The sequence below is a fragment of the Pseudonaja textilis genome, chromosome 6 (genome assembly GCF_049901715.1).
Source record: "Pseudonaja textilis isolate UNSWEBS1 chromosome 6, rPseTex1.2, whole genome shotgun sequence".
NCBI lineage: Eukaryota > Metazoa > Chordata > Lepidosauria > Squamata > Elapidae > Pseudonaja > Pseudonaja textilis.
In genome coordinates this window covers 6372632-6399814 of record NC_141995.1, presented here as the reverse complement: position 1 = coordinate 6399814, position 27183 = coordinate 6372632, and the positions used below count along the sequence as shown (strand labels likewise).

At 56.5% G+C, this 27183-nt stretch overlaps 4 protein-coding genes across 4 annotated transcripts; 2 read left to right on the top strand and 2 right to left on the bottom strand.

The window, feature by feature from the left end:
* The first annotated feature begins 336 nt into the window (after positions 1-336).
* Positions 337-6694, top strand: LOC113447139 (programmed cell death protein 4-like). Its single transcript, XM_026717163.2, has 11 exons — positions 337-452; positions 763-1054; positions 1155-1252; positions 1678-1791; positions 2933-3154; positions 3253-3350; positions 3472-3586; positions 4235-4342; positions 4544-4654; positions 4788-4927; positions 5854-6694. Exons 1-11 carry the CDS (start codon positions 363-365, stop codon positions 5903-5905), a joined length of 1440 nt encoding a protein of 479 aa, XP_026572948.1. The 5' UTR covers positions 337-362; the 3' UTR covers positions 5906-6694.
* Positions 6695-8348: 1654 nt separating this feature from the next.
* MOGS (mannosyl-oligosaccharide glucosidase) lies at positions 8349-11801 on the top strand. The gene is made up of 4 exons (XM_026717149.2): positions 8349-8753; positions 8885-9105; positions 9623-9813; positions 9894-11801. Exons 1-4 carry the CDS (start codon positions 8720-8722, stop codon positions 11608-11610), a joined length of 2163 nt encoding a protein of 720 aa, XP_026572934.2. The 5' UTR covers positions 8349-8719; the 3' UTR covers positions 11611-11801.
* Positions 11802-14379: 2578 nt separating this feature from the next.
* Positions 14380-16239, bottom strand: WBP1 (WW domain binding protein 1). Its single transcript, XM_026717170.2, has 4 exons — positions 16006-16239; positions 15826-15928; positions 15563-15724; positions 14380-15466 (listed from the first exon to the last, which is right to left on the bottom strand). The coding sequence occupies exons 1-4, from the start codon at positions 16204-16206 to the stop codon at positions 14868-14870; spliced, it is 1065 nt and encodes a 354-aa protein (XP_026572955.2). The 5' UTR covers positions 16207-16239; the 3' UTR covers positions 14380-14867.
* Positions 16240-17585: 1346 nt separating this feature from the next.
* On the bottom strand, positions 17586-20946 carry INO80B (INO80 complex subunit B). Its single transcript, XM_026717200.2, has 5 exons — positions 20566-20946; positions 20303-20489; positions 20030-20148; positions 18998-19173; positions 17586-18517 (listed from the first exon to the last, which is right to left on the bottom strand). The coding sequence occupies exons 1-5, from the start codon at positions 20624-20626 to the stop codon at positions 18053-18055; spliced, it is 1008 nt and encodes a 335-aa protein (XP_026572985.2). The 5' UTR covers positions 20627-20946; the 3' UTR covers positions 17586-18052.
* Positions 20947-27183: the final 6237 nt, after the last annotated feature.

The window sequence follows — 27183 nt, the reverse complement described above, 5'->3', positions numbered from 1 at the left end:
AAGAAGCTTCTTGGATGAGAAGCAAAACGCCCTCAAGGGAAAAAAAAAAAAGGTCCAGTTGCCTCTTGAAGGGAAAAAAACAGTGGACGACGCAGACTGGGAAAAGGGCTGTGCCGCAACCGGGCCAGGCCGCAACCGGCGGAGCGCCCCCACCCATCTGAGGCCAAGGAGCCCCCGCAGCGAGAGCGGCTTCTCGGGGCAGCCACGGCCCGAGAAGCTCCCCCGCGGGAAAGCGCCACGCTGGCCGGACTACGAGGTCCGGCAGCCTCGGCGGCCGCCGGCCCCGCCTCTTCCGGGCGCCCTTCCGGCGCGGCGGCAGCAGGGCTTGAGCGGGGCGGGGCGGGGCGGTGGCGGTTGGCTGGATGGCCTCTCTCGCGCGCCTCGTGTCGGCCTCGGCCATCCCGACCAACTCGGGGGAGCTGCTACGGGGCGACAGCGGGCCCTTCCCGCCGGCAAGTACCCGCGGCCCCACCCCGCGCATTGGGCCCGTCCGGGCGGGGGCGGCTCCCCGGCCGCGGCGCTGCCATTGGCCGCCCTCCTGGCCGTCCCCTCCCCCCATCCCCGGGCGCCGAGCCAGGCCGGAACTCCGCGGGCGCGGCAGGGAGGCGGGACCCGGCCTGCTCCGTCCCGCCCAGGGGCTGCCCGGCGGGCCCCCGATTCCCCGCGGCGGGCCCAGAAGGCGAGCGCCGGCCTCCCGCCCGGCCCCGCCCGGCCCCCGGGAGCTTCCCCGCGGCACCGTGACGCCTTGCTTGCCCCCCCCAGGTCCCGGGTCGCGCGGGCGGCGAGGCGGAGGAGGACGATGCGCTGGCCGAGGAGCTGGAGGAAGGGATCGAGGGAGAGGCGCAGCCGTGGAGCCTGCAGGAGAAGGCGCTGCACGACGCCCGGCTGAAGGCCAAGGGGAAGCGGCGGCTGCGGCGGACCTCCTCCCGCGATTCCCACCGGGAAGCCCTCCCGGAAAAGGGCGAGCCCTCGGAGCCGGAGCCCAGCAGCCCGAAGGGCAAGAACCACGACCGCAAGTCCCGCATGGGGAAGGGCCGCGGCCTGCCCAAGAAAGGTAGGGCGGCCGCCGGGCCTGTTCGCCGGGGGCGGCCCTGGAGCTCTGGGGGCGGCGCTGCCCGGGGGAGCAGGCCTGACAGCCCCCTCCCTCTTTCCAGGCGGGGCAGGGGGCAAAGGCGTCTGGGGAGCGCCTGGGGTGGTCTACAGCTACCAGGAGCCGGATGCCCGCGACCCCAACTACGACGAGGCTGCACAGGTACCACCTGGGGTGGCTGGGCTGAAGGCCTGAAGGCTCCCAGGCAAAGCTTGGAAGTCCCAGCTGAGCGGGTGAAAGGAACAAGAAGGCCCAGTCGGCCTTCACCCCCATCCCAAATCCTCCTCCTCCTTCCTGAGCCCCCCCCACCCTTGGCCTGCCTGGAAAAGGCACTGCCTTGTGGGGTCCCTTTAATCGGAAGGGGGGAGACCCCCCTACTTGCCTCTTAGTTCTTCAGCAGGCTTGGTGCTCCCAGCCTCTCCTCCTGGCGGTCCGAGCTGAAGCAGACTTGGGCCGTGGCAATGGCCCAGCAGCTTCCCCCAGGGCCTGGTCTGAGGAATGGGCTCCCTGGCTGAGGAGGAGCCGGAGAGGAAGCCCAGGAAGTTGGGGGGGCTTTAATGGCCACTGGACCTTTTTTTTTTTTTTAGGGGAAGACTGTCTATGCCACGGTAGTGCCTGAGCTGGAGGAAGAGGAGCTGGAGAAGACGGTGCAGCCGATGGTGCTGGAATATTTTGAGCATGGAGACACCCTGGAAGTCGTGGTGAGTCTTAGCAAAGAGTGGAATCCACCCCCCAGTACTTCCAGGCAGGGAACACCTCACCCCCCTTGCAAGAGGGAGCCTCTGGACCAGGGGTCTCCAACCGTAGCAACTTTAAGACTTGTCGACTTCAACTCCCAGAGTTCCTCGGCCAGTTTTGCTTGGTCTTGGTGCAAATGCTCTCAGTGTACATAAAAGGAAAGTGACATTCGTCAAGAGTCAAGAATCATCAGGTACATGACTTAATAATAGTCATAAGGAATCAAATCATACTAGGAAACAATAAAAATTGTTAGGATGCAAGCGACAAAATTACAGTCATACACAAGTGGGAGGGGATGGGTGATAAGGAGGATGAGAAGATTAATAGTAATAGTAATGCAGACTTTGTAAATAGTTGGACAGTGTTGAGGGAATTATTTGTTTAGCAGAGTGATGGCGTTCGGGAAAAAACTGTCCTTGTGTCTAGTTGTTCTGTTGTGCATGGTTTTAAGGATAGAGGTTGAAACAGTTTATGTCCGGGATGTGAGGGGTCTGTAGATATTTTCACAGCCCTCTTTTTGACTGCAGGATACAGGTCCTCCATGGATAGGGGGTTGGCAGTAATTGTTTTTTCTGCAGTCCTAATTACTCTCTGAAGTCTGTGTCTGTCCTGTTGGGTTGCAGAACCAAACCAGACAGTTATATAGGGACAGATGAAGTTAAAGCTTCATGAAAAGCTGACTGGTTTCTTTTTAAAAGTTAAGTTCTTTTTTTTACGTTGAAAATGTAATAGAAGTTTTAACATAGATGGTTTATTTAATTGGGTCACCTTCTCTGGAGCAGTTTGACCTGCTGTGTATTTTGGCCTTTTATTGGAATGGGTACCTCTGCGTTGTACAGGCCTTTTAAACCATGTGATTATCTTTGAAGACAATCTTGCCTTTAAGGTTTAAGCCCTTCGTGCAGGCAAGTAAACAAGCAGCGTCTCTGCTGCCTGGAGAAGCCCTGGGAAGCATGGGGTGGGCTCTGGGGTCTCATCCCATGCTTCTCAGGGCTTCTCCAGGCAGCAGAGACGCTGCTTGTTTACTGCCTGCACGAAGGCCGCACCTCAACTGTCGGAGGCATAGCTCTCACCTGCTGCCCCTTTTCCCTCCTTCGCCAGGAGCTCCTTCGGAACCTGAACTTGGGGGGCCACAAGGCAACCGTGTCCTCGCTGGCCGTGGTTCTCTCTCTGGAGGGGAAGGCCAGCCACCGGGAGCTGACCTCCCGCCTGCTCTCGGACTTGGTGGGGAAGGTGCTGAGTGCCGAGGACATCGCGGCTGCTTTCGACGGGATGCTGCACGACCTCCCCGAGCTGATTCTGGACACGCCCGAGGCACCCCAGGTCAGTCCTGCCCAGGAAGGAGGGGAAAGGGGAGGTGCTTTTCTCTTCTGGACACCGTGGCCCCTGACCTTGTGGCCTCCCTTGTCTTGCCTGTGCAGATGCTGGGTCAGTTCATCGCCCGGGCTGTGGCTGACCATGCGCTCCCCCTCAACTTCCTCGAGCGCTACAAGGGGCGCGTGGACTGTGAGCATGCACGGTGAGAGGGCCAGCCTGGTGCATGCCATGCCCTGGGGGAGAGGGAGGGCCACCCCGGGCTAACAGGGAGTGTGTGTGAGAGAGAAACACAGTTGCTGGATACGCGTTTCCTCTCCCTGCAGGGCTGCCCTGGATTGTGCTGCCGTCCTGCTGCGCATCAAGCGAGACGTCAACCGGCTGGACAACGTGTGGGGCGTGGGGGGCGGCCAGAGGCCAGTCAAGCACCTGATCAAGGAGGTGAAGAGCTGGAAGTGGGGTGGGGGGCGCTCGGTCTGCCCTCTACTGCCCCTCCGGCAGTTCTTGAGCGGCCCTTGGATGCTCGGCCGTCTGCCCGGATGCATGGGGTTGGAGATGGGGCGACTGACCGAGGGATGTCTTTGGGGCCAAGCATGCAGAGGGAGGGAGAGAGGGAGGCTGCTCCGTGCCGGGGTCTGCTGGAGGGAAGCAAGCACCCAAAGCTGCTGCAGGAGAAGAAGGAACCAATTCCAGCAACCGTTAATCTTAAGTTAATGAATTCCAGTTGGCGCAGTTTAGAAGACATATTAAAATGCACCGGGGAAACACAGAGCAGCTCTCTGCCTAGGAAGGACTGCTCAGATCCGTAGAATAAAGGAGCGGGGGAAGCTAGAAGGGCCTTGGGGACCTCAGGAGGGACTGGGCGGTGTGCTGTGAAGTGGGGGTGGGGATGAGGTTTAGACACAGGAACTGTAAAGGGAGGAGGGAGCTGTGAGACACCAGCAGTCAGATCCTGAAGGCAGAACCCATCCACACACCCCCGGGGCGGGGAGGTCCTGGCGCAGAGCTCTTCCGCCCTCCAAAAAGTCTTGAGCAGCTGCACCAGAGGCCTGACTGGACTGCAGACCCCCACAACTCCCCTTCCCGCAGATGAACCTCCTCCTGCGTGAATACCTGCTCTCCGGAGAGGTGTCCGAGGCCGAGCGCTGCCTGCGTCAACTCGAGGTGCCCCACTTCCACCATGAGCTTGTCTATGAGGTAAAGAAGGGGGGGCGGGAGCTCTGCTGGAGCTGGTGGGAAGGGAACAGGCCACGATCAGGCTTGCCCGGCCCAGGACAGGGAGCTCTGGCCCCCTTGGCATCCTGGGCCTGTTTGGCTGCCCTCGGAAACCCCTGCCTTGCCCACTCTCGCTGGGTGCTCATGGTGCTTCTCCCCGCCCCCCGGGGGTGTTTGTGCCAGGCTGTGGTGATGGTGATGGAGTCTTCGGGAGATACGGCTGTCGCCATGATGGTGAAGCTGCTGAAAGTGCTGTGGCAGACAGGGCTGGTGACCTTGGATCAGATGAACCGGGTAAGGCCCGGAGGGGCTCCACCCTGCAGGGCCGTAGAGGGAGCTGGCATTGGCTCCCGCCTGCAGCAAGCGCCTCCCCCCCCCCCACTTCTCTCTCTCTCTCTCTCTCTCTCTCTCCCTCCTCCTCTCTCAGGGCTTCCAGCGGGTCTACGATGAGCTTGGAGACATCAGTTTGGACGTGCCGCTGGCTCACAGCATCCTCGAGCGGATGGTGGACCTCTGCTTCGAGGAGGGTGTCATCACCAGGCAGCTGAGAGAGACCTGCCCTGCCCGGTAGGTCCCACCCAAGCGGGTGGGTGGGGAGACAACGACACCTTGTTGGCTTCAGAGAAGGACTGACCTTCCCACCCGCACCCCAAATGGCTACCTTAGAAAGGTGTTGTGTCCAGAGGTTCCTCCTTGAGGGCTGTTCCTCACGCTTGAGGGCCCAAGAGGCAGCAGGTTGGGACGAGAAGATCAGGTGGTCTGTACCGGTGGTCACCAACCGGTGGGTTGCGGCCCACTGGTGTTCCGTGAGAAAATGTTGGTGGTCCGCAGAGAAGTGTCACCCCCAAAGCACTCTCCCCAAAGCAATTAATCCAGGCTGCGGACGAACACAAGGCTGCGCTGCCCACGTGGCCTGTGGGAACACAAGGCTCGTGTCGCATTAGGAAAACACGAGGTAGTGAGGGGAGCGGGGAAAGGGCGGAGGGGGGTGGGGGGGTGGGAACTTGCCTGGCCACTGGGGTGTTACTTCTGCTTCTTTCTTCTTCTGCTTTTGGCTGCACGCAAAGGCATCCTGCTCCCAGAGGCTGCGCAAAGACTCCTTTCTGGTGGAGTTTGTGGGGGGAGGGAAAGAAAAACGGCTGCTGCTTCTGCTGCTTTCCTTGCATGAAGACAAAAGTCTCTCCGCCCCCCCAAGAACAGAGCTCAAAAGCAGGCTAGGAATGTGGCTGCCTTGGAGGGGTTGAGTGTGTGTGAAAGGGGTGTGTGTGTGTGTGTGTGAGAGAGAGAGAGAGAGATCTCCCTCACACTCCCACCAACGTTAGCAAGCCCCGCTAGTCAAAATTCACATTAGTGGTCCACGGGATTTAAAATAATGAGTTTGATGGTCCCTGAGGTCCAAAAGTTTGGCAACGCCTGGCCTATACGAACAGCCCCCAGGGACATGCTGGTCATCCTACCCTGCCTCTAACTCCCCTTCTCCTCCTCCTCCTCAGGGGCCGGAAGCGCTTTGTCAGTGAAGGAGACGGCGGCCAAATCAAGCAATAACTGGAAGCTTTCAGCACCCCCCCCCCCGCCACTGCTCCTCCCCCTCCCCAGCAATGCCTTCAACTCAGCCAGACCTGCCAGTCAACAGAGGAGCCCAGAAACCTTTGCTGAGCACCCACCATTCCCTCCCCCACCCCCGAACAGCGTGTCCAGCGGGCAGGCGGGCGAGCTTTATCAGGGAGGCGAGCTGGGGAAGCCTGCACTTTTTGCCTGACAGATGGGGGCCGGTGGTTCGATAGAAGGGGGAGAATTCTCCTGCAGGGCACCAGCAATGCATCTCAGGAAGCCTCAGGCTAGCTGGAACTGCTGCAGGGGTAAATGTTGGGGCTGTTTGGGCCTGCTGGGCAGCAGGGCTGAGGAGGCAGAGGACGGGCACCTCCCTCACAGCCTCTGGCTAGCGCAGAGCAGTCGGTTCCTGCCTTGTGCAGCTAAGTTCCAAGGTACTGTGGGGAAGGAAGTCAGCTGGACTCCCTGCAGCCAAAGAACCTCCTGATCCCGGGACCCCTTGAAGCCCCGATGCCACCCACAGATGCAGGCGCGGGGTGTGTGGTGGTGGCGGCTGGGTTTGAGGGCTGAGGGAGTAGCAGCTGAGCAGCGCAGGGCTAATTCTGCCGGAGTTAAAGAGGGCAGCTGCTTCTGCTTGGCGCTGCCCACGACTGGCGGAGAGGCCGAGCAAGTGGACATCGTCATGGGAGGGAATTGTGCCAAACTGCTTAGTGGTCTTGCAGGCAAAGGTGGTAGGGACGGGTGAGTCTAATGGGAAATGAAAATAAATGATTTTACTCAAAAGGACTCCGGCTTCTTGTCTCCGGCTGCAAACAGCATAGCTCTTTGGCTTTTTTTTTTTTTTTTTTGAAGTAAGAGTGGCATCTGGCTCGCAAAAACACGGATTGTAGAGTGTCTTAGGAAGAGCAAACCCCCCAAAATGAACAGGATTCAACGTGCAGCTGGAACTCCTGAACAGATTCAAGGGAAGAGCTGTTTTCACATGAGATGCTCAATTGCGAAATTATAGATTTAGAACGAGGGTCTTCAAACTTGGCATCTTTAAGACTTGTGGACTTCAACTCCCAGAATTCCTGAGCTAACATGACTGGAGGAGGAATTCTGGGAGTTGAAGTCCACAAGTTTTAAAGCTGTCAAGTTTGGAGACCCCTGATTCAGAACAAAACCATAGGCCTGGAAGGGATATCCGAGTCAACCCACTGGTCAAGGCAGGAGCCTTAAACCACTGTGGTCAAACTATTGTCCAGTCTATTTTTTGAAGACCATGTTCTGTGATGGTTCCTCAGGTACTGGATGATAGTCATGTCCCTCCCTACCCTACTCCTTTTCAATAGGCTAGCCCAGGAATGTCCAACCTTGGAGACTGAAGACTTGTAGACTTCAACTCCCAGAATTCCTGACAGCTGGCTGAGGAACTCTGGGAGTTGAAGTCCACAAGTCTTAAAAGTTGCCAAGGTTGGAGACCTCAGGGCTACACATAACCCCGTTCCTTCAACCATTCATACAATTTAGCCTCTAGACCCGTTATCTCCCTTGCTCTTCTCTGCACCCTGCGGGTCTCTTTGTTTTTTTGTATTGTGACCAGAACTATCACCATTGTGATATAAAGCAGTATTATCCACTTGAGATTTTGACAGAATAATAAAGGACCTTTGAGGTCCAATCCAACTCCCTGCTCAAATAGGAGACCTTATACCATTTCGGTCCAATCTCTTCTTAAAACCCTCCAGTGTTGGAGAAGCCCCAGCTTCTGGAAGCAAGTCGTCCCACTGATCGTTTTCACAGGTAGTTGCTAATTTCTCCTTGATTAATTTCCATCAGTTGCTTTCTCTTCCGTGCTCGGCTGTTTCATAGAATAGGTCGGCTTCCTTTTTTGTGGTTCCTTAAATATTGGAAGACTGCTATCATTTGTCCGAAATGGTTCTCTTGCTTGAGCAGAGGGTTGGACTAGAGGACCTCCAAGGTCCCTTCCAAATTTGTCATTTCCCTGGTTGACCGATTTAGTCGCTTTGTCAGAGGCGGCGATAAGATTCGCCTCTTTTTACATCATGAGGAGAAAACGGGGGAGGATCGTGCTCAAGAAAGGCAGGGCCGCTCTCGGAACAAGCCGCCTTCGCCTCCTAAGCAACAGCCGGAGGAGGAGAGGCGCCGCCCTGCAAGCCCAAAGCGGAGTCGCCTCGCTCCCGATTAAGGCGGGTGCCCGGGCGCAGCCTCGCCTTCCCAGCTCTTCCCCCATTGGGGCCAGCCGGCTGTCGGTCTCGAGCGCCGGTTGCTCCTCCGGCCTGAAGCGGACAGCCGCCGGGCCCGCTCTTGCGCAACTGAGGGGCGGGGAGGCGCGGACAAATAAGCTCCACCCCTTTCCCTGCGGGGGCGGGACCACGCCCCGAGCGGCAGGTACTCGCCTTCCCAGAGCGCCCCGGGGCGCTGAAGGCGGCGCGGGGCCTGCCGGGAAAGGCTCCCGGGACACGTTGGTGGCCGGTCGCCCGGCCGGGGAGCACGAGGACGGATGGCGCGCGAGCGGCGGCGGCGGGCGGGCCCGGAGGGCGGGCGGGCGCAGGAGAGGGTCCCGCGCGGGGCCGGGGGCGGCGGGAGCGGACGGGGTCGGGCGCGGGGCCGGCGCTGCTGGCGCTGCCGGCGGTGGTGCTGCTGCTGTTGGCGCTCGGCTGGGGCTTTTACGCCCGGTGGGGGCCCGCCGCGCGCCTCGTGGCCCCGCACGCCGCGCCCCGCGCCCTCCCTCCGGGCAGCACCGGCCCCGACGCCGCGCCGGCCCGCTTCTGGGGCTCCTACCGGCCCCAGGTCTACTTCGGCATGAAGACGCGCAGCCCGCGCTCGCCGGTGGTCGGTAAGTGAGCGTCGCCCGCCCGGGGCTGTGGCGGGGTGGGGTGGGATGGAGGCTGGGGAGAGGCCTCCGAGCGGCTGCCCGCCCCGCTTGCTGCTGCCGGGCGTCAGTTGTGTGGGTCCTTCCCGCAACAGGGTTGATGTGGCTGCAGCAGCTGGAGGGGGACGTGCGGCTGCGGCACACCTGCGAGCAGAGCGACGGCCTCCCTCGCTACGGCTGGCTGCTTCACGACGGCGCCCATTTCGGGGTGCAGGAGATCCAAGACCTGGGCTTCAGCCTGCAGACGGAGATGGTGAAGCGTCCCGGCGGGGAGCATGGCGGAGACTGGAGCTGGAGGGTGACGGTTCGCCCAGAAGTGAGTTGGGGAGAAAGCGGGCCCCGATTTCCTTAGTCCAGGGCTCCCCGAACGTGGCCGCTTTAAGACAAAGCTGGCTGGAGAATTCTGGGAGTTGAAGTCCACGCGTCTTAACGTGGCCAAGTTTGGACATCCCTGCCTTAGTGAAACTTGTTTCTCGTGATGGTGCATCTGTTCCACTTCTTTACTGGTGGGGACAAGGAGGGTTGCGTGGCCTTCAGGCTGCTTGGCTGAGCAACGTGGCTGCCCTGCCAGGTCAAGTTTGGAAGTTCAGCTTGCAGCCTCTGGGGACTGGAAAGGGTTTTGTGTGACCTCCGATTCTGTCCCCGCCTCTCCAGTTTTGTCCTCATTGTGACAAAAAGAAGCAAATAAAGGCTGTTTTCTCTTTCTCTCCCTCCCTCCCTCTCTCCCTCCCTTCCTCTTCCTCTCTCTGCGGTCCAGTTACAACCACAGCTGTAGGGAAGCCAGACATTAACGGGTGTTGTCTTGTTTCCTTGTGTCATCTTTGCGCATTTAGAGGACGCAGCCCAAGCCCCCCTTCGTTTCTCTCTTTTTCTACGTGGCCACCGATGGGCAAGGAACGCTGCAGCCTGTGATAGAGGAAAAGAGTCGGCTGGCCTTGCTAAGAGGATGGACGGAAGAACTGGGGAACTTCACTGTGACCTTCCAGCCACCCACCACGGAGTCCGGCACCCCGCTTTATGCCAGGTATGGGAACACTGCCACTCAGGAAGCGAGGGGGCAGAGTCTGGCACACAGGTTTCCCACACCCTTCTCTCTCCCGCTAGGTACAATCACCTGCAGGCGATGGCAGAAGGGCTGCATCACCTGACTGACGTGGTGAAATCGAGCCTGACCCCGCGGTTTTCCTACGCTCCCCCTGGGCTTCCCAAGCGCCACTACTTTGGCGTGGACGTCTACCACGGCCGAGCTGGGGACAGAGAGTTACGCAGCCAGCTCCTAGTCCACCAGGTGACGGTGGCTGTGCCCTGCCGTGTGGAAGTGGCTTTTGAGTCAGGCAGCGTGCCTGACCGCCCAGACCGGCTCCTGGCAGACACGCTGACGCGAGAGCTGGACAAACACGCGGCCACCTTCAAGCGGCGCTTTGAGGAGACCTTTGGCCTCTCCCGCAAGGGCTTCTCTAGCCAGGAGCAGCACTTCGCCCGGGCTCTTCTCAGCAACATGCTGGGTGGGATGGGCTACTTCTATGGGCGCTCGCTGGTGCAGTCCCCGCACACGGAAGTCCCCCAGCTGTACCCCGCGGGGGCTCTCTTCACCGCCGTGCCCTCCCGCTCCTTCTTTCCCCGGGGCTTCCTGTGGGATGAAGGCTTCCACCAGCTCCTCCTGGCCCGCTGGGACCCGGCCCTGAGCCAGGAGGTGATGGCTCACTGGTTTGACCTCATGAACGCTGAGGGATGGATTCCGCGGGAGCAGATCCTGGGGGACGAAGCCCTGGCAAAGGTGCCCCCGGAGTTTGTGGTGCAGCACAGCCAGGCGGGCAACCCCCCCACTTTCTTCTTGGTGCTGCAGCAGCTGCTTGGGCAAGGGGCAGTGGAGCAGGATTACCTCCGCCGCATTTATCCTCGCCTGCAAAGTTGGTATGACTGGTACAATCGCACGCAGGCGGGAGCCTTGCCCTACACCTTCCGATGGCGTGGCCGGGACCGGGACACTCAGCTTTTCCTGAATCCTAAAACCTTGACCTCTGGCCTGGACGACTATCCCAGGGCCTCCCACCCCTCGGAGGAGGAGCGCCACCTGGATTTGCGCTGTTGGATGGCCGTCGCCTCTGCTGTGATGGCCGAGGTGGCCACGCGAGTGGGAGAACCAGGGAGCGACTACGCGCACATGGCCGAGAGGCTGGCGGACAGTGAACTGCTGGAGCGGCACCACTGGTCGGAGACAATGGGTGCTTTTGCCGACTACGGCAACCACACCCTGGCTGTGGCCCTGGAGCGCGAGCACCTTCGGCCCGCTCCTGGCCAGCCCCCGCCCATTCCAAGGCTGGTACGGGTGGTCCGCAAGATGCCGCGGTTGCAGTTTGTGGGAGGGGCCCTCGGCTACGTGAGCCTCTTCCCCTTGCTGCTGCAGCTCCTGCCCCCCGATTCCCGGCAGCTGGGCAGCCTCTTGGCCGACATGAAGAACGAGCAGAAGCTGTGGACACCCTTTGGCTTGCGTTCCCTGTCGCGCAGCAGCCCCTTCTACCTCAAGCGCAACACGGAGCATGACCCCCCTTACTGGAGGGGAGCCATCTGGATCAACATGAACTACCTCGCGGTGCGGGCGTTGCACCACTACAGCCGAGTGGAGGGGCCCTACCGGGAGGAGGTAACCAGGCTGTACCACGAGCTGCGCGCCAATGTGGTAGGCAACGTTCTCCGACAGTACCTGCACTCTGGCTACGTTTGGGAGCAGTATAACGACAGCACGGGCCGAGGGCAAGGGTGCTACCCCTTCACGGGCTGGTCAGCTCTGGTTGTGCTCATGATGGCCGAAGAATACTGATTGGCCCGCTGATGCTCCTGTCTCCCTGGGAGGCTCAGCCGCAGGATCCTGACAAAGGGACGCAGGCGTTGACCTTTCCCCCTGCCCTGCTTCGCCTTCAACTCGGGGAGGTGGGCGGTGCCTGAATGTAAGAAATTTTCTATTGAAATAAAGCCCAAAAGCTTAAAAGCTTTGGAAGCCTGGGCAGCAAAGGCATCCCTAGTTTTTGGACGGCTGGACAGGAGGGGGGGTGGGCCCTATAGAAATTTGGGGGGTGTTTTACCACCCCCACCAAAGGAGATAAAAACCCCTTCGGTGTAAAAGCCGCTCTTCCACAGAATCTCTCAAGCGCATAAAGCGCAACTCACCGATTGTGGCACAGTCTAGCTGGCACCTTGAGAGGAGGGGAAAGGCAAGACTAGGGAGAAGCCCCATCTTGAGAGAAGGGAAGGTTTAAACCGATGACCATGTCAAAGATGCTTAAACTGGGGCCAAGGGCAAGGGTGTGCTGACTGACGCATTTAACCCAGCTCAAGCCGATGGCCTGCTTCCCCCACCAGGTGAAAGGAATGCCTCCGTGGCCAGTTTAGAGCAGGTTCACTTGATGGGTGAACCTGGCAGGAAGATCTGCACAGCGGCTGGATGTTACATTGGTTTAGTGGTTCCCAAAGTGAGTGGTACCACCCCTTGGGGGGCGGTGGGATGCCTTGGGGGGGGCACTAAGAGGCAAGGGGGCTGGCAGGGGGGCGTTTGAGCCGCTGCCCCTGCAGGTTCACCCATTGACTATAGCACCACTCCGGAGCTGGTGCCTCCAATGCAGAAGCGGTGGCACGTTACGCGCCACAGCGGCCGCGTTCAACGCGCTGCCCCACTGCCACCCCTTAGCATCCCCAAGGAGGCCGGCAGAGAGGTGCTAAGAGGCGGTGGTGGGGCATTTGAGGCACCAAGCGGCCCTGCAGGTTCACCCATTGAAGTGCCGACTCTGGAGTTGATGTTTCCAGATGTGCCTGCGGGGCCGGGACCTCGAACACAGCGGCGGTGGCACACCTTTGCTCTACTTTTCCAACACTGCACCGCTGCCTGCCCTGGGCTTCCTCAGCCCTGCCCTGTACTGGCTCCAGGAAGCAGGGAACAGCACCGCCCTCTATGACGTGAGGGCCGGGGGGGGGGGCACTTGGGAGGCTGATCCCTGGTGGGAGGGGCAGCCTGTGAACTTGCTGTCAGGCACGGCAGCTACAAAGAGGGGTGGGCTCGGTTGATCAGGATCCTGGATATTGGGCATGTGGTCAAAGCCTTCTTACCTATCTACCTACCTATCCATCCAAAAGGTCTCTGTCTACCTACCTACCTACCTACCCATCCACAGAAATTGGTAGCTAGATATATTGTTAAGTAGGCAGGTAGGAAGATAGATGGATTGATGTATATATCTACCTACCAATATTTACCTACCAATATATCCATCTATCCATCCAAAAGGTCTGTCTGTCTCTCTGTCTTCCTGCCTACCTATCAATATATCTACCTACCTATCTGTCTCTCTCCATCCATCCATGTTCAAGGCGCCAGCTCCAAGGCACATCAGGAAAGTACAGCAAAGCCAGTCGGGGGACCTGAAGCATCCAATTGAAATGTGGCCTAGCTTAGACTGAGGCCCTTTTACACATTGAAACATCTTTGGCTTCTATTAAAGGTTTTGTGGACGAAACATGGTCAAGACTATCAGGAAGCTCTCACATTTTGTTGAGGCTTTAAACAGGATCCATTGGACCAGACCTCCATCCTAAAAAAATTACTTTTCCCCAATGAATTATAGTGCCAATTCTGAAGAAGGCAAAACCAAAATATACTGGTAAATTACAAGAACACACACACTCCCTCCTAACCCTACTGGGGCAGGTGATTGGACTAGAATAGATATCTTTCTCCTCCCTCATTTCTTTCTCTTTCTGTCCCTTCCATCTCCCCCTCTCTTTGTCCCTTTTTCTTTCTTTCCTTTTTCTCTTTTTTTCCTTCTCTTTCTCCCTTTCTTTTCTTTCTCTCTCTTTCTCTCAGGCTCACCCCATTGACTTGGTGCACTGCTCCGCTCAGACTTGCTTGGGCAGGTCGATTCAGTGCAGCGGGCTCAATGGGGTGGACCTGCGGGGCCGGCACCTAGAACATGGCAGTGCCGGCAGGTTTGAAAAGTAGAGCAAAGCTGGTAATTTTTGCTGCAAACAATCACAAAGGCTGGGCTGTGCACAAGAAGGGACACGCGTCAATGCAATTCAGCAACATAAAATAAATACAAATAAATCAACAAGATTCAGCAAAGCATCTCTGATTCGATTTTATTCACTACTAGTATCTAATCAGAGATGTTTTGCCGATTCTAGTCCAATGACCTGCTCCAGCAGGGTTGGGAGTGTGTGTGTGTGTGTATGTGCACGCGCATGTTTGTCAAAAATCCAAAAACGGGTCAAGCAGCTCTGGGAAGGCCACTTGTAAATTAGAACACTTGCCAAACAACCGGCCATGAAGTGAGGACCACTTGTATTTGGTTTGCCAGTCACCTGGCCACACCCACCAAACCACACCTACCTGGTCATGTGACCAAGCCACACCCAGCCAGTCATGTGATCACCAAGCCACACCCTCAAATTAGGTCATACCCCAGAAATTTGAATCCCACCCCCAGGTGGGGGGCACAGAGGATGAGTGTGTAGCACCAAGGGGGGGTGGACTGAAAGTTTGGGAACTACTGCATTGGTTCCCTCCCCCCCACCGCGCAATGGAAAGGGCCTCCAAGAGTCAGGATTTTCCTTGTCTGTTTAATAAGAAGCACACAGTGCGACCAGGCTCCTGTAGGACACTGGCCAACAGGAAGGCCAGCTCCCCGCTCCCAGGGCAGAATCGGTGTTGGCCACAGCCATCTCTCCATGCAACCAGCAAACCCCAATGCAACCTGGAAATGGGGAGGGGCTTCACCTACTACGCCATGCCTTACATCAAAGCTGGAGCACAGCAGGAACCACACACACACACAGAGCTATCACTACAGTTAAGATCCAGCACGTAGCTCCCCTCTCTGCCAGCAAGGGCTCTGGGTTCCTGTCCCCAGAAAGCTCCCAAGGCAGCACTAAGGAGGGAGCGGAAATGGCAGAGCAGGAGAGGATCAAGCAGGTGTCCGTCTGTCCCTCTGGGCAGGGAAGTGAGGATAAGGCGCAATTCTCCGCAGTGAACAAAAGGCAGCTCAGTCTTCCAGGTGGCTGGGGCAGCCGAGCACAAGAGGCCCCGGTTCAGACAGGCAACGTTGGTGAGGAGGCCAGTTCCTCGGTGGCCCCTTCAGAGGGCTCCCCCTGCTGCCTGCAGGCCGCCCCTTTGCCAAGCAAACGGGTCGTCCCCTCCTCCTCACTCGCAGCTTCTTCCTCATCCTGGCCTCGGCCCACCTCGATCCCGGAGTCCCCCGTCAGGTGCCGGTGCCGCGCGTTTTCTTCCCGGGCATAGGGCTCCTCCTCCTCCTCCTCCGAGAGGCGCTGGAAGTCGCTTTCGAAGAGCTCCACGTCGTGAGAGGAGAAGAGGGCGCTCTTGGTGGCAGTGGCCGGGAGCTCCCAGCTGTCCCCTGCGGGGCCTCCTCCTCCGCCACCACCACCCTCCTCGGCCTCCGCTTCGCTGGGGCTGCTGGACTCGGTGGCCGACAGGGAGGTGCTGCCGGGGGAGGTCAGGCAGCTGGACTCGCAGGAGCAGCTGGTGCAGTTCTCGGAGCTGCCGCTCAGCGTGAAGGTGCTGGAGCCCCCGAGGAGGGCGGAGGTGGCGGCGGCGCTGTAGGGGGGTGGTGGGGTGGCGGGGCGCCGGGCCACCTCCTCGTAGGCCGGCAGCTTGAAGGAAGCCAGCATCCCTGCAAGGAAAGAAAGGCGCGGAGCTCAGGGCCGGGCCTGGGGGCAGGCTGAGAGGGTCGCTCGGCCCACCCCTCCTGGGCGCGGAGGCCACTTACGGAGCTCCCCCGCGGAGGGCGGGTAGTTGCAGGCACCGTGGTAGGCAATGAGGTTGATCTCGCGCTGCCTCTGCTGCTGCTGCAGGCGCAACTTGGCGCGGCGGTGCCGGTAGGCGCAGCAACAGCTGAACAGGATCAGGACCGTCCAGAGCAGCCAGAACCCTGCGGGGAGGGGATGGGGGGAGACGGGCGGTGGTGAGACGGGAGCAGAGGAGGAGGAGGAGGAGGCCGTCGCCGCCCCTGCCCCGCCCCGCCCCGCTTACACCAGAGCTCGTAGTAGTAGATGCAGCAGCCGGTCTCGCCGCAGCAGTGGCCCGTCTCGCACACGTACGGCTGGCTCCTCACGCCGGGACAGAGCTCGCGGGCCTGCCGGGACACAGCAGCAGCATCAGCCCGCCCCGCCTCCCCGCTCTCCCGCCGCCGCCGCCGCCGCTGCGCCTCACCTGACGCTCGCGGCCCAGCAGCGCCGCCGCGCCCCACCCGGACTGCGCCTCCCTGCCCGACGGAGGCGGCCGCGGCGCTTCCATGGCGGCCCTACGGCAGGCCCGGGCACCGCCTCGCCTCCATCCCGCCCCGCCGCCGCCTCCTCCCCGCTCCCCTCGCCCCCAGGTGGCCGCCGCCAATGCTGCCACCGCCGCCGCCATAGCTCCCGGCGCGGCTCCCGCCCCCGCCGCCGCCGCCACCAATGGGTTTCTCCCGCGGGGCTGGTCCCCAATCAGCTGCGCAGCGACCTTGCCCGGCAGCCAATCAGGCGCCGTCTTCGACCCTAACAACAGCAGACAAAGCGGAGGGCCCGCCCCGCGGCTGCTGATTCCCACCCACCCACCCCAGCACCACTCAACCGTCTCCGCGAATTGGGCTGGGCCAGGAAGATTGACCCGCGCGACCTCTTTGTGGACCAATAGGAAGGGACGAATTAAAAAAAAAAAGAGGAAGACGCAGGGGGCCGGTAATGGGAAGGAGAAAGCAAGACTTCCGTCTAGCACCACTTCCGGCCCTCTGGCTGGGGGGCCTCCTGTCAGCCTTGGTGGGCGAGCAGTCCCAGCAAGCAAGTTCTCCCTCAAGCAGCGCGGGGCATTATGGGGATTGGCAGTGCCTTTTAAATCAGGGGTCTCCAACCTCGGCAACTTCCCAGCAAAGTTGGCTGAGGAACTCTGGGAGTTGAAGTCCACAAGTCTTTAAAAAGTTGCCAAAGTGGGGAGAATCCTGCCTTAAATTGCTCTTGGAAACCAACGGGCAGCGGACCAACAGCGTGGCAAGGTGGGCTCCTGTTCCTGCAGTAGAGGTTCCCAGAGAGGGAGAAGGTGCTCAAGAGCAAGTGAGGCCACCACCACTCCAGGGGCCTTGAACGTCCGTCTCTTGTTCCAGGAATGGCCACGATCCACACCCAAGGATGCTGGGACAAAGCCCTTCTGACCAGAGCACCTAATTATGCCAGCAGCACCAGCCATAAGGGTACCACATTGCAGGGGGGCACATAAACCTATTGAGACAAAGTTGTGCTGTTGCAGATGTAGTAAACCTGACACGGTTTCAGCCTGAACCCCCACACACACATAGCTGCCCTTTGGTCAGAATGCATAAACAGTTGTCATTGGACTTCAGGTGACCCACTTCTCAATCCCATGGATTGCTTCATTGTCCCCAGTTTTGGGCAACAGTTCAAGGTGTGGATTGACATGGGGCACCCCGAGCTCAACCTTTCCTTCCCCATAAGCATTCTTTGGCATCTTCACGGGCAACCCAGGACATAACAGCACCCAAAGGGCTGAGAGTCCTTGTCCAAAGCCCCTCACAAGACAGAAACCAGTACCTGGATGCATAGATCCTGGCCAGTCGCAGGGATCCTAGGCTAAGGGGCTGGGCAGTATCAAAGGAAAGTAGATGGCCCTGCAGCTACGGCCATCTTCTCTGAAATCGCTTGCCAAAATCTCCTCTGAATCTTCCCAGCTTCTCCTTGGAGAGCTCCCTGTCAGTAGGAAAAACTGAGGAAGGAACCAGGCGGCCATCTGGGCTTGTCAAGTTAGTTTCAGGGTATCTTTAATGTCGACAATAAATCAATTTTCCTGCAGGCTGCCTGACTTAGAGAAGACCTGCAACCAGCCACTTTTCTCTGCATCCTGTACAAATGAAAAAGGGTACTACTGCTTTCATCCGTCTTGAGAAGCAGCAGCCCCCAGAAAGGCAAGAAACAATGCCACCATCTCCCATCTACACACACAAACACACACACAATGGTCCTGCCCTCTCCTCCCCATGCAGGGGGAACCTTCCATTTTCCACACCGTCGCTGCAGCAAGAGATGTCCAAGGGGCTCGCACTGTACACAGCCAGAGATGTGCTTCTTGCTGAACCAGCCACTGCTGCTGAACAGATCCCAAGGCTGTTTGGACACCCACCTCAGACACCTGGGAACAGGGCTGGCACGCCTCTTCCAGACCACAGAGGCCTTCAGGGTGACCGCTGGGTACCGACTATCCACCCGTGTGACTATGCTGGCACCTCCTGAAGCAGCAGGTTCTTTTTGTAACAATCCAGGCTACAAAGGGGGGTCCCAGTGCGGGAACAGGAGTACCGCTTGAGGTTGGGGCAGCCAATGACCCCACACGGCATGGTGGGCGGCACTACCCTCGGGAGGGAGGGCAACACAGGCAGGGAAGTCCCAGGCGGGAAGGAGATGGTGACCCCAGAGGCAGCACTGCGGTAGCTCACGGTGGGGACTGCTGTGCTTTTGGCCTTGCGCTCACGCAGCGTCTTCACTTTGGCCTTGCTGGTCTTGGTGAGGCGCTCGATGGTTTGATTCTTGTTCTCCTCGGCCTTTTTGGCAGCCTGGAGCCGCCGCTTACGAGCCCGTTCTTCTCGCTTCACCAGCATCTCCTCTGTCAGCTCCTTGGCCTTGTATCCCATGGGCAGCTCCAGCAAGGGCTGACTCTGCTGCTTGTGCAAGAGGGCTTTCTGCGGACAGGAAGAGGAGAAGGGACGGCTGACAACACCCTTCTAGATGCAGAGGCAAGGGGAAAGCCTCGGTGCCTTGTGGCACCACCAGCAGCCAGGAGGCACCAGAGAAATTATGCCATCCCGACAAAGGGCCTCCCCAAAGCCATCTTGAGACAGTAGAGGTCCTCCTTGGCTACTGACCCTACATCCTCCTCTCTGGTCCCAACCCAGATTGGACGCCCTCTCTGCTCTTAGAATCAGCAACTAGGATCGTGGGGCTGCGGAGGGGGTGTTATAGATCAAATGTGGACAGGAAGGTTCTGAAGTTTAGAAGGAAGGAGGCTTGACTTCCCACCTGGCTTGGCTGAAGAAAAGCCACCTGCCTGGCTGCTAGGAGGCAGAGGGGGACATGCAGCAGAGTAAAGCTACCCTGGATAAAGGGTCACTTCGTTGCCAGTGGTCTACAAGAAATCCCTGCATTAGGCCTAGTTTCCCCACCTGCCGGGCAGTGAGCAGGGACTCGTCCACCTCTTTTTTCAATTCCCCATTGTCATCCAGCTCCCCCCGCTCCAGGGCATCCAGCCACCGCTGCTCCTCTTCTTCCTCACGTGCTGGGAAGACCATTTCTGGATCAAGTTCTGGCAACGGGGACGGCTCCAGGTTGCTGTCTTCATCTGCGGAGAGAAGAGGATTCGCCTTGAGTCTGGCCAGGGAAGTGGAACATCTCCTTTGTTGATGCTAATTTGCATGTTGGCATCCAATTCAGAATTTGCGGGATGACCTCCAAAGAACAAGGAGATGCCAGCAAACCTTTGAGAAAGTTTATTAAGAAAGTAACAGCATCAGTGATTCATCGTCAATCAGCTGCAATGAGCAATAACATCCTCTGGAATTCTACTCTAAAAGGGGTTGTTTTCATTGGGCAAATTGTATAGCCCTTCAATCTCTCTCCCCGCCCCTTTCAACCCTCAAAGTTGATTGGTTTTAGGTGTTAGCAAACAATGGCCACATCCTAGCTCAAGGATCTTCAAACTTGACAGCTTTAAGACTTGTGGATTTCAACTCCCAGAATTCCTGAGCTAACATGACTGGAGGAGGAATTCTGGGAGTGGAAGTCCACAAGTCTTAAAGCTGTCAAGTTTGAAGACCCCTGTTCTAGCAGGTCTTGGGCACCTGCTAGGATAAGAGAGGGAAACAATTGTGTGACTGGGGTTAGACCTGGAAGCTTGTCTGGCGCCTCTCCAGAGTAAATGGGAAGAGCTGGTTTGGCTAAGCAATCTCTCTTCGCAGCCCTAAAAACAGACTTTTTAACATCGAAGGGACCATGGGCCCACCCAAAGGGAGGTTCTTAAATACTGCTTACTGCTCAGGCCTGTGAGAGCCAGGCAGGGGAGGCTGGGAAAAGGACAGGGCCCAGCCGCTCACTGAGCAGGGAGCCCCAAAACTGGGTGGCTGGAGGGAAAGAAGGGAGCTGCTGCTTGTGCTCTTTTCCCACCCAAAGGAGAATTTTTCAGAGCCGGTGCCACTCACCCAGCCATGCCCGGTACTGCTCGATGGGCACGCCTTCCATGGGCTCCTCGTCGTCGTTTGCCCCCATCAATGGGGAGGGGGACCGGGGCCTCTCGGGGATCACGCTGAAGGTTGGGACACTGCAGGAAGAAGAGCAGGTGAGGCTTCAGAAGCGGCCGCTTGGCTCAGCCCCGCGGGGTCCCTCCCTCCCTCAGTCCCCCGGCCACCGACCGGGACGTGGCGGCCGTCTCCAGCCGGGCACCAGGGGAGCCCAGCGCCCGCCCGCCAGCCTACCTCTTGGTGCCCAGGATCTGGCCGCCCAGCTTGATCTTGAGCTTCAGCTGCGGCTTGGGCAGGGCGGCCGCCTGGTCCAGGCCGGGCTCCTCCCGGTGGTGCCGCTTCTTGTGCTTCTTCTTGTGCTTCTTGTGCTTCTTCTTGTGGGCGCCGTGCCCGAGGGGATCTGCCGCCGCCTCCGCCTCGCCTGCCAAGAACGAGCCGCTCAGGTCCCCGCCAGGCAGCGCCGCCCCCGACCGACCGCCCCGCCGGGTCCCGCTTACCCCGCCGGCCGCCTTCCATCCCGCTGCCCGGGGCCTCCGCGCGACGCCACGCCTTGCTCATCCTGGGCCGCCGGCGGGAGCGCCGCCGTTCTCCTTCCCGCCGGAAGCGGCCGGCCGGAAGGAACCGGAGCCGGAAGTTCCCCGGCAGACGGCCCCGCCCACCAGGACGGAAGGCAAAGGAGAGGCACGGCGCAGGCGCCTCAGTGGCCCTCGGCTGCGGCTGGCGAGTGGTCGGGGCGGGCGGGTTCGCTTCAGCCCGTGAAGACGCTGGGCCAGCGGCTTCTGATGGGGAGGCCCCCGCGGGGCAGCTCCCTCAGCTTCGCAGCTCCGGCCACTTCAAGTTGGGTTGGCCTTCAACTCCCAGAATTCCCAGCGAGCCTCGGGAGTCGAAGCCTGGAATCGCCGGAAAACGCCGATCGAGACGGCGGCCGGTGAGGGACCGAAGCGAGCAACCGCGCAGCGTCCGTGGCTTCTGCACGGGGCGGAGAGGGGGAGTGTGAATCTTTCCCGTCCTCTAGCAGGACAGCGGGGCTCCCGGGGGGGGGCAGGAAATCGGCCCCCAGAAACAGCTGCCGGCTCCTCGTCCCCACTAGGCGCTTCTCCGAGGGCCGCGCCTTGGTCCTCCGGCTGTTGAGCCTCTCGGCGCCCGTTTCCCCCAGTTAGGCCTGCATAGAGTAGGAGTCTCCAACCTTGGCAACGTTAAGACTGGTGGACTTCAACTCCCAGAATTCTCCAGCCAACTGTGCTGGCTGGAGAATTCTGGGAGTTGAAGTCCATCAGTCTTAACGTTGCCAAGGTTGGAGACCTCTGGCGTAAACAACTCAGCTCTAAGGACTTTGTGCTCTGGAGGGCCCCTTATCTACTTGACAGGCTTCTTCTGTCTAATCAGACTCGTTCCTTTTGAACATCCCTTTTGGGAGGTGCAAAAGGTCCATCGCCCCTTCGGTCCATTTCCAATGCAAGAAGAGCACAATATACATTGCACTCAGGGGGGTGCAAATATTCACTTCCGTCAATCTCGTTACCCTGAACCCTGATTCTACAGTCGTGGAAATTCAGTTTTTCCCCCTTGTTGATCTACACTCGGTACCCTATAATGACAAAGTGAAAACAGAATTTTTGAAATGTCTGTAAAGTTTATTAAAAAGAAGAAGAAAAAACCCACCTGAAATATCACATTGGCATAAGTATTCGGACCCTTCGCTCAGTTACTTTAGTTTACTTTATTGGCATTGCACCTCGTACAATGAAATTAAATACCATCTTCAGTGTACATGATGACTATGAAAATACACAAACACACATCCTTCACATTGTATACATTGAATTGAAAATTCCTGATATTGCATTAATATTGCACTATACAGTAGAATCCAACAGAGCTACTGCCCTGGGATAGAAGCTGTTTTTCAGCCTATTTGCCCTTGTTTTTATTATTCTGTACCATCTGCCAGATGGTAATAGTTCAAAAAAGGGTGTCCAGGATGAGATGGATCTTTTGAACTTTCTTAAGGCAGCGGGAGCGATAAAGCTCTTCCAAAGAGGAGAGAGAGCAACCCATGATCCTCTGGGAATTGTAGTCCACAAGTCTTAAAGTTGCCAAGGTTGGAGACCCCTGGTCTGGAGCTCTTTCCTATCTGCCCCTGTGCAATTGGCAAACCATCCACAGGTGCAGTAAGTTAAGATACTCTCTATGGTGCCACGATAGAAGGTCACCAGCAGTTTTTCATTCAGTTGTTGTTTTCCCGAGAAGTCTCAGGTCGTATAATCTCTGCTGGACTTTGTTGAAGAATCTTGGCAGAAATTACAGCCTTGAATCTTTTTGGGTTGGATGCGACAAGCTTTGCAGCCCTGGATTGGGGGATTATCTTCCCTTCTTCCTTGCAAATCCTCTCAGTCAGATTGGATGGTGACTCTTGGTGGACAGCCATTTTCAGGTCCCTCCAGAGATGTTCGGTAGGGTTCAAGCCACGGGGGGCTCTGGCTGGGCCACTCCAGGACATTCACAGTTGTCCCTAAGCCACTCCTGGGCTGTCTTGGCTGTATGCTTACGATCGTTGTCATATTCAGAAGTGACCCTTTGGCTCACTCTGAGATCCTCAGCTCTGGGGGACAGGTTTTCATTGAGGCTATGCCTGTCCTTTGCTCCATTCAGCTTTCCCTCAACCCTGACCAGTCTACCAGCCCCTGCAGCTGAAAAAACACCCGCACAGTGTGATGCTGCCACCACCACACTTCACTGTTAGGATGACATTGGCAGGTGACGAGCAGCGCCTGGTTTCCTCAAGACATTGTTTAGAATTGAGGCCAAACAGTTCAATCTTGGTTTCATCATCTTCGTAGTCTTGAGTCCTTCAAGTGCTTTTTTTGCAAAATTCAAGCGGCCTTTCATATATTTTGCACCGAGGGGAGGCTTCCTTCTAACCACTCTGCCACAAAGCCCAGATTGGTGGAGGGCTGCAGTGATGGTTGTCCTTCTGTCCCATCTCCACACAGAATCTCTGGAGCTCAGTCAGAGTGACCATCGGATTCTTGGTCACTTCTCTTACTAAGGCCCTTCTCCCCTGATTGCTCAGTTTGACTGGGTGACCGGTTCTTGGTTGCGCCAAACTTCTTCTATTTAAGAATTACGGAGGCCACTGTGCTCTTAGGAACCCTCAACGCAGCAGAAATTTTATGGTAGCCTTCCCCAAATCTGCGCCTTGCAATAATCCTGTCTCTGAGCCCTGCAGGCAGTTCCTCCAGCCCAATTTCTTTATGAACTCTGATGTCTCTGCCTGAGCTTACCGAGAGGGCACCTAACGTGGCACTGCCTGGATGCAGGCCTGCCCAAGGGGAGGCCAGTGCTTAGGTGAGAATCCCATCATGTTTGGCTAGAGTGCAATTTTCTGCCACGAGACGTGGTCCTGCTGGCATTGATAGGCAGGCAGGGAGAAGGGGATTAATTGATCAGAGCAAACGACTTTGCTTCCTGCAAAGGTTTCTTCACCTTTGCCTGTCCTTTATAACTTATGGGAGGGGCAATCAGCTCCAAGCCTTATTCCTGAGTCGCCCCTTTTGTCTTAGCTGCTCTTGCCTTCTAGCAGCTCTGTGCACGTGCGCACTGGGAACAGGCTCCCCTTGTTCCTCAGCCTCACTGCTGCCAAACTCCGGAGGCTCCCAGGTGGTCCTGGCCCCATCTCTGCATCGGATGCAGGACCTTCGTCTGAGTCCTCTCCAGACTCCCGGACTGGTCCCCGTTCTTCCCCACTGTCCGATTCCGCTGCCGTCTGCACAGGCTGCCAGTGAACCACAACAGCATCCGTCTAAAATATTTTCTTGAAAATAAGGATTCAAAAATCACCTGGCAAACAGAAAGCATACTAATGGCATGTTGAATACAGAGGACCAAGATAGCAAGATTCTAGGATTTTAAGAAGGTGTTTATCAACAATGTAATAATATGTAATAAATATATTGAAATGGTACAGATCTTCTCAATTAACAGGTCTTAATCGTGAAGTATTCCAGGCCTTCACCTTTTAAAAATCTAGTAGAATATTAAAACGCTGATACATTAAAATAGTATTTAAGGACCTACGCATTTCAGTAAATCAAGCATTTTATAGATCCAGCATCTTATCATTCAATCATTTTTTGATTCTTAACAGGTTTTGGCTATTTTTCTACTTGGAGTTGTCTTGTTTTATCATCTTACAGAAACTCTTTTTGTGTTTTGATGTAGATATGTTTTATTCATAACTGACTGCTATAAGGTTGTTCGCCCATTCGTTCCCATAGTAGTAGGGTTGGAGTAGACAGATTCCGGCGCTACGTGGCAAGCAGCTACACCTGCCTTTTCCTTGGGCACTGTCAAGGTAGGCATGCACAAAGGGGAAACCAGGAGCCTTTCTTGCTTACCTAGTTAGAAAAGAATTCTAGATTGTAGAAGATTAGTCCGAACAGACGTGGAAAGACGGAGAAGAGACGCACGATCTGTTTTTACGATCTCTTTTGACTTCAGTGTTTTACTTGCAACATGCCCCGATGCAAAAGAGGCAGCCCCAGAGTCATTTCCCTGCCAAGTAAAAAATGCATGTTAAAACAAGCAGAATCCCAACTTCCTGAAGTCTGGGCTTTGTGCTCTGAAGTGCCCTCCCCGTTCCCCAGCTGGTGAAGCCCCCAGCTGGATTGTCTGAGGCCCGGCACCCTAGAATACAAAGCAGGCGTGTTATGAACCGCACAATGGATCAAGGCAGTGCAGAAGGGTATAAGCAGCTGGAGAGCGGGGGAGGGGGGCATGAAAGGGCCTGGGTGAGGGTGCTTGGCCAAGAGGGGTCCAAGCCAGGATAGCTGCCCTCGTGGACAGTCACAGGAATCGGTGAGCAGGTTTAAGAGGAGCCAGTTCCTTCTGCTGCTGAGAAAGGGCCGGTGTTTGGCCTCTGTGCAGGGCACCTTTCTCTTCGTGAGAGGAAGGCCACTGGGTAACCATTCTGCCCTTTTTAATCTGAGCCACAAAGGTGGTCTCTGCCCCTCCCCAACCAGACAGCCCTCTTGTGAGGATGAAGAAGTACCAGCCTGCTTCAGTTCCAGAGCCTCTACCCTTGGCAACTTTAAGACTTGTGGACTTCAATTCCCAGAATTCCTCAGCCAGCTTTGCTTCTATTGCGTTGCGTTGCGTTGCGTTGCGTTGCATTCTATTCTATTCTATTCTATTCTATTCTATTCTATTCTATTCTATTCTATTCTATATTCTATATTCTATTCTATTCTATGTTCTGTTCTATTTCTATTCTATTCTATTCTATGTTCTGTTCTGTTCTGTTCTATTCTATTCTAGCTTGTAATAGGCACCCTCACACAGCGGCCATCCTGACACAAAGCCTCATTGCTCAAGAGGAGCAAGATTGTCTCTGTGCTCCCGGGAGGCCTTCTCAGTGGACTGCTCTCTTTGGCCTGGCAAAATGTGCCCCTTCTGCTGCTGCTGGTGTGTGTGTGTGTGTGTGTGTGTGTGTGTGTGTGTGTGTGTGTGTGTCTATAGTGCCTGCCTCAGGAGTATCCTGAGAAACAAGGATCCTGCTTGAGGCTGACCCTTGCCTGAGTGGATCAGAACCCCAGAGGATTCCATTTGAAACATCAGATTGGGCGCAGGAGGAGCACTGGAGACCTCAGCCCTGGCCAATCCTGGCTCCGTTTTCTCCACCAGGGACACATCCCCACCCCCACATACCCTAGTCAGGCTGCAGCAGTGGACAGGTTCTCCCCCACCCCCACAAAGACTGGGAGGAAACCACCCAGAAAGCAGCACCCTTTTTTTCCTCGTTGTTCCCCTCTGGTGTGAGGCAGACAAGATCAAGTTGTGGCAGGCCTGTCCTTCCCCCACCCCCAGCCCTGGGCCCAGATGTTTCCCAACTGGAGGAGCTTTCCCAGCTCGGCACAGTCCGAGAGGGAAGGTGCAGCCACGTTCCCTGTACCTCCCTGAGCGGTGTGGGCGAGCCCAGCTCTTCCCTCCCAGGTGCTTCCTTTCCTTGCCTGACACCCAGGAAGGTCTGGCAGGGTTTGGGGGGAGGGCAGGTTCCCCCTTTGAAGGACTTGCCCAGTGGGATTAACCCCATTTCTGGGTCTGGGGCAATACATTAAACCAGAGGTCTCCAAACTTGGCAAGTTTAAGACTTACGAACTTCGACGCTAGTAAATACTGGACTAAAATCCACAGGTGGTTGGAAAAAATGACAAAAAACCCCATATAGATTTGAAACCAGAGATATTTTTACTGGGAATTTTACCTGATGCATATAGCAAAGATTTGAAATACTTGATTGTAAATGTATTAACAGCGGCTAGGATTGTATTTGCTAAAAACTGGAAAAATGAAAAAATACCATTGCAGGAGGAAATCATTAAGAAAATATTGGAATGTGGTGAAATGAGCAGATTGACATTTGAAATTAGAGAACAAGAGGATAAACAATTTCATAAAATTTGGGACCTTTTCTATCAATGGTTAGGTAATAAAATACAGTAATGAAATATGTAGATTTTTAGAAAATAATAAAGATGTACTTTTTTATTATATCTACAAAATGCTTTTAGGATAGATTTGGGAGGATAATATGAATTGTTATAAAATAAACTAAGTAAACTATGCTTATCTCATAAAATATGAATGAATAAACTATAGCCAAATGATTGATTAATAATACTAGGGTATTCAATTTTTGATTGATGATATGAGCTATTATGCAATGTAACTGTGACTGAAGACTAAGAAATGGATGCACAAAATAATTTGTAAACCAACCAGCACACTGCTTGTATACCTATGGAAGAAAGTTTGATGTTTTTATGTTTTGTTTGTTTGTTTTTAAAAACCAATAAAGTTTACCACCACCACCACCCCAAAAAAAGACTTATGGACTTCAACTCCCAGAATTCCTGAACTAACATGACTGGCTGAGGAATTCTGGGAGTTAAAAGTCCACAAATCTTCAAGTTGCCAACTTTGGGGTCTATTACGGCCAGATGGGAGCTCTGGCCGCTCTCTGACGCTCTCCACACCAGGTGGGTAGCAGCGGGTTGGGCAGCCTGTCACCAGGTGAACAAGGGGCAGAGGGGCTGATCCAGGACTCCACTGCAGCC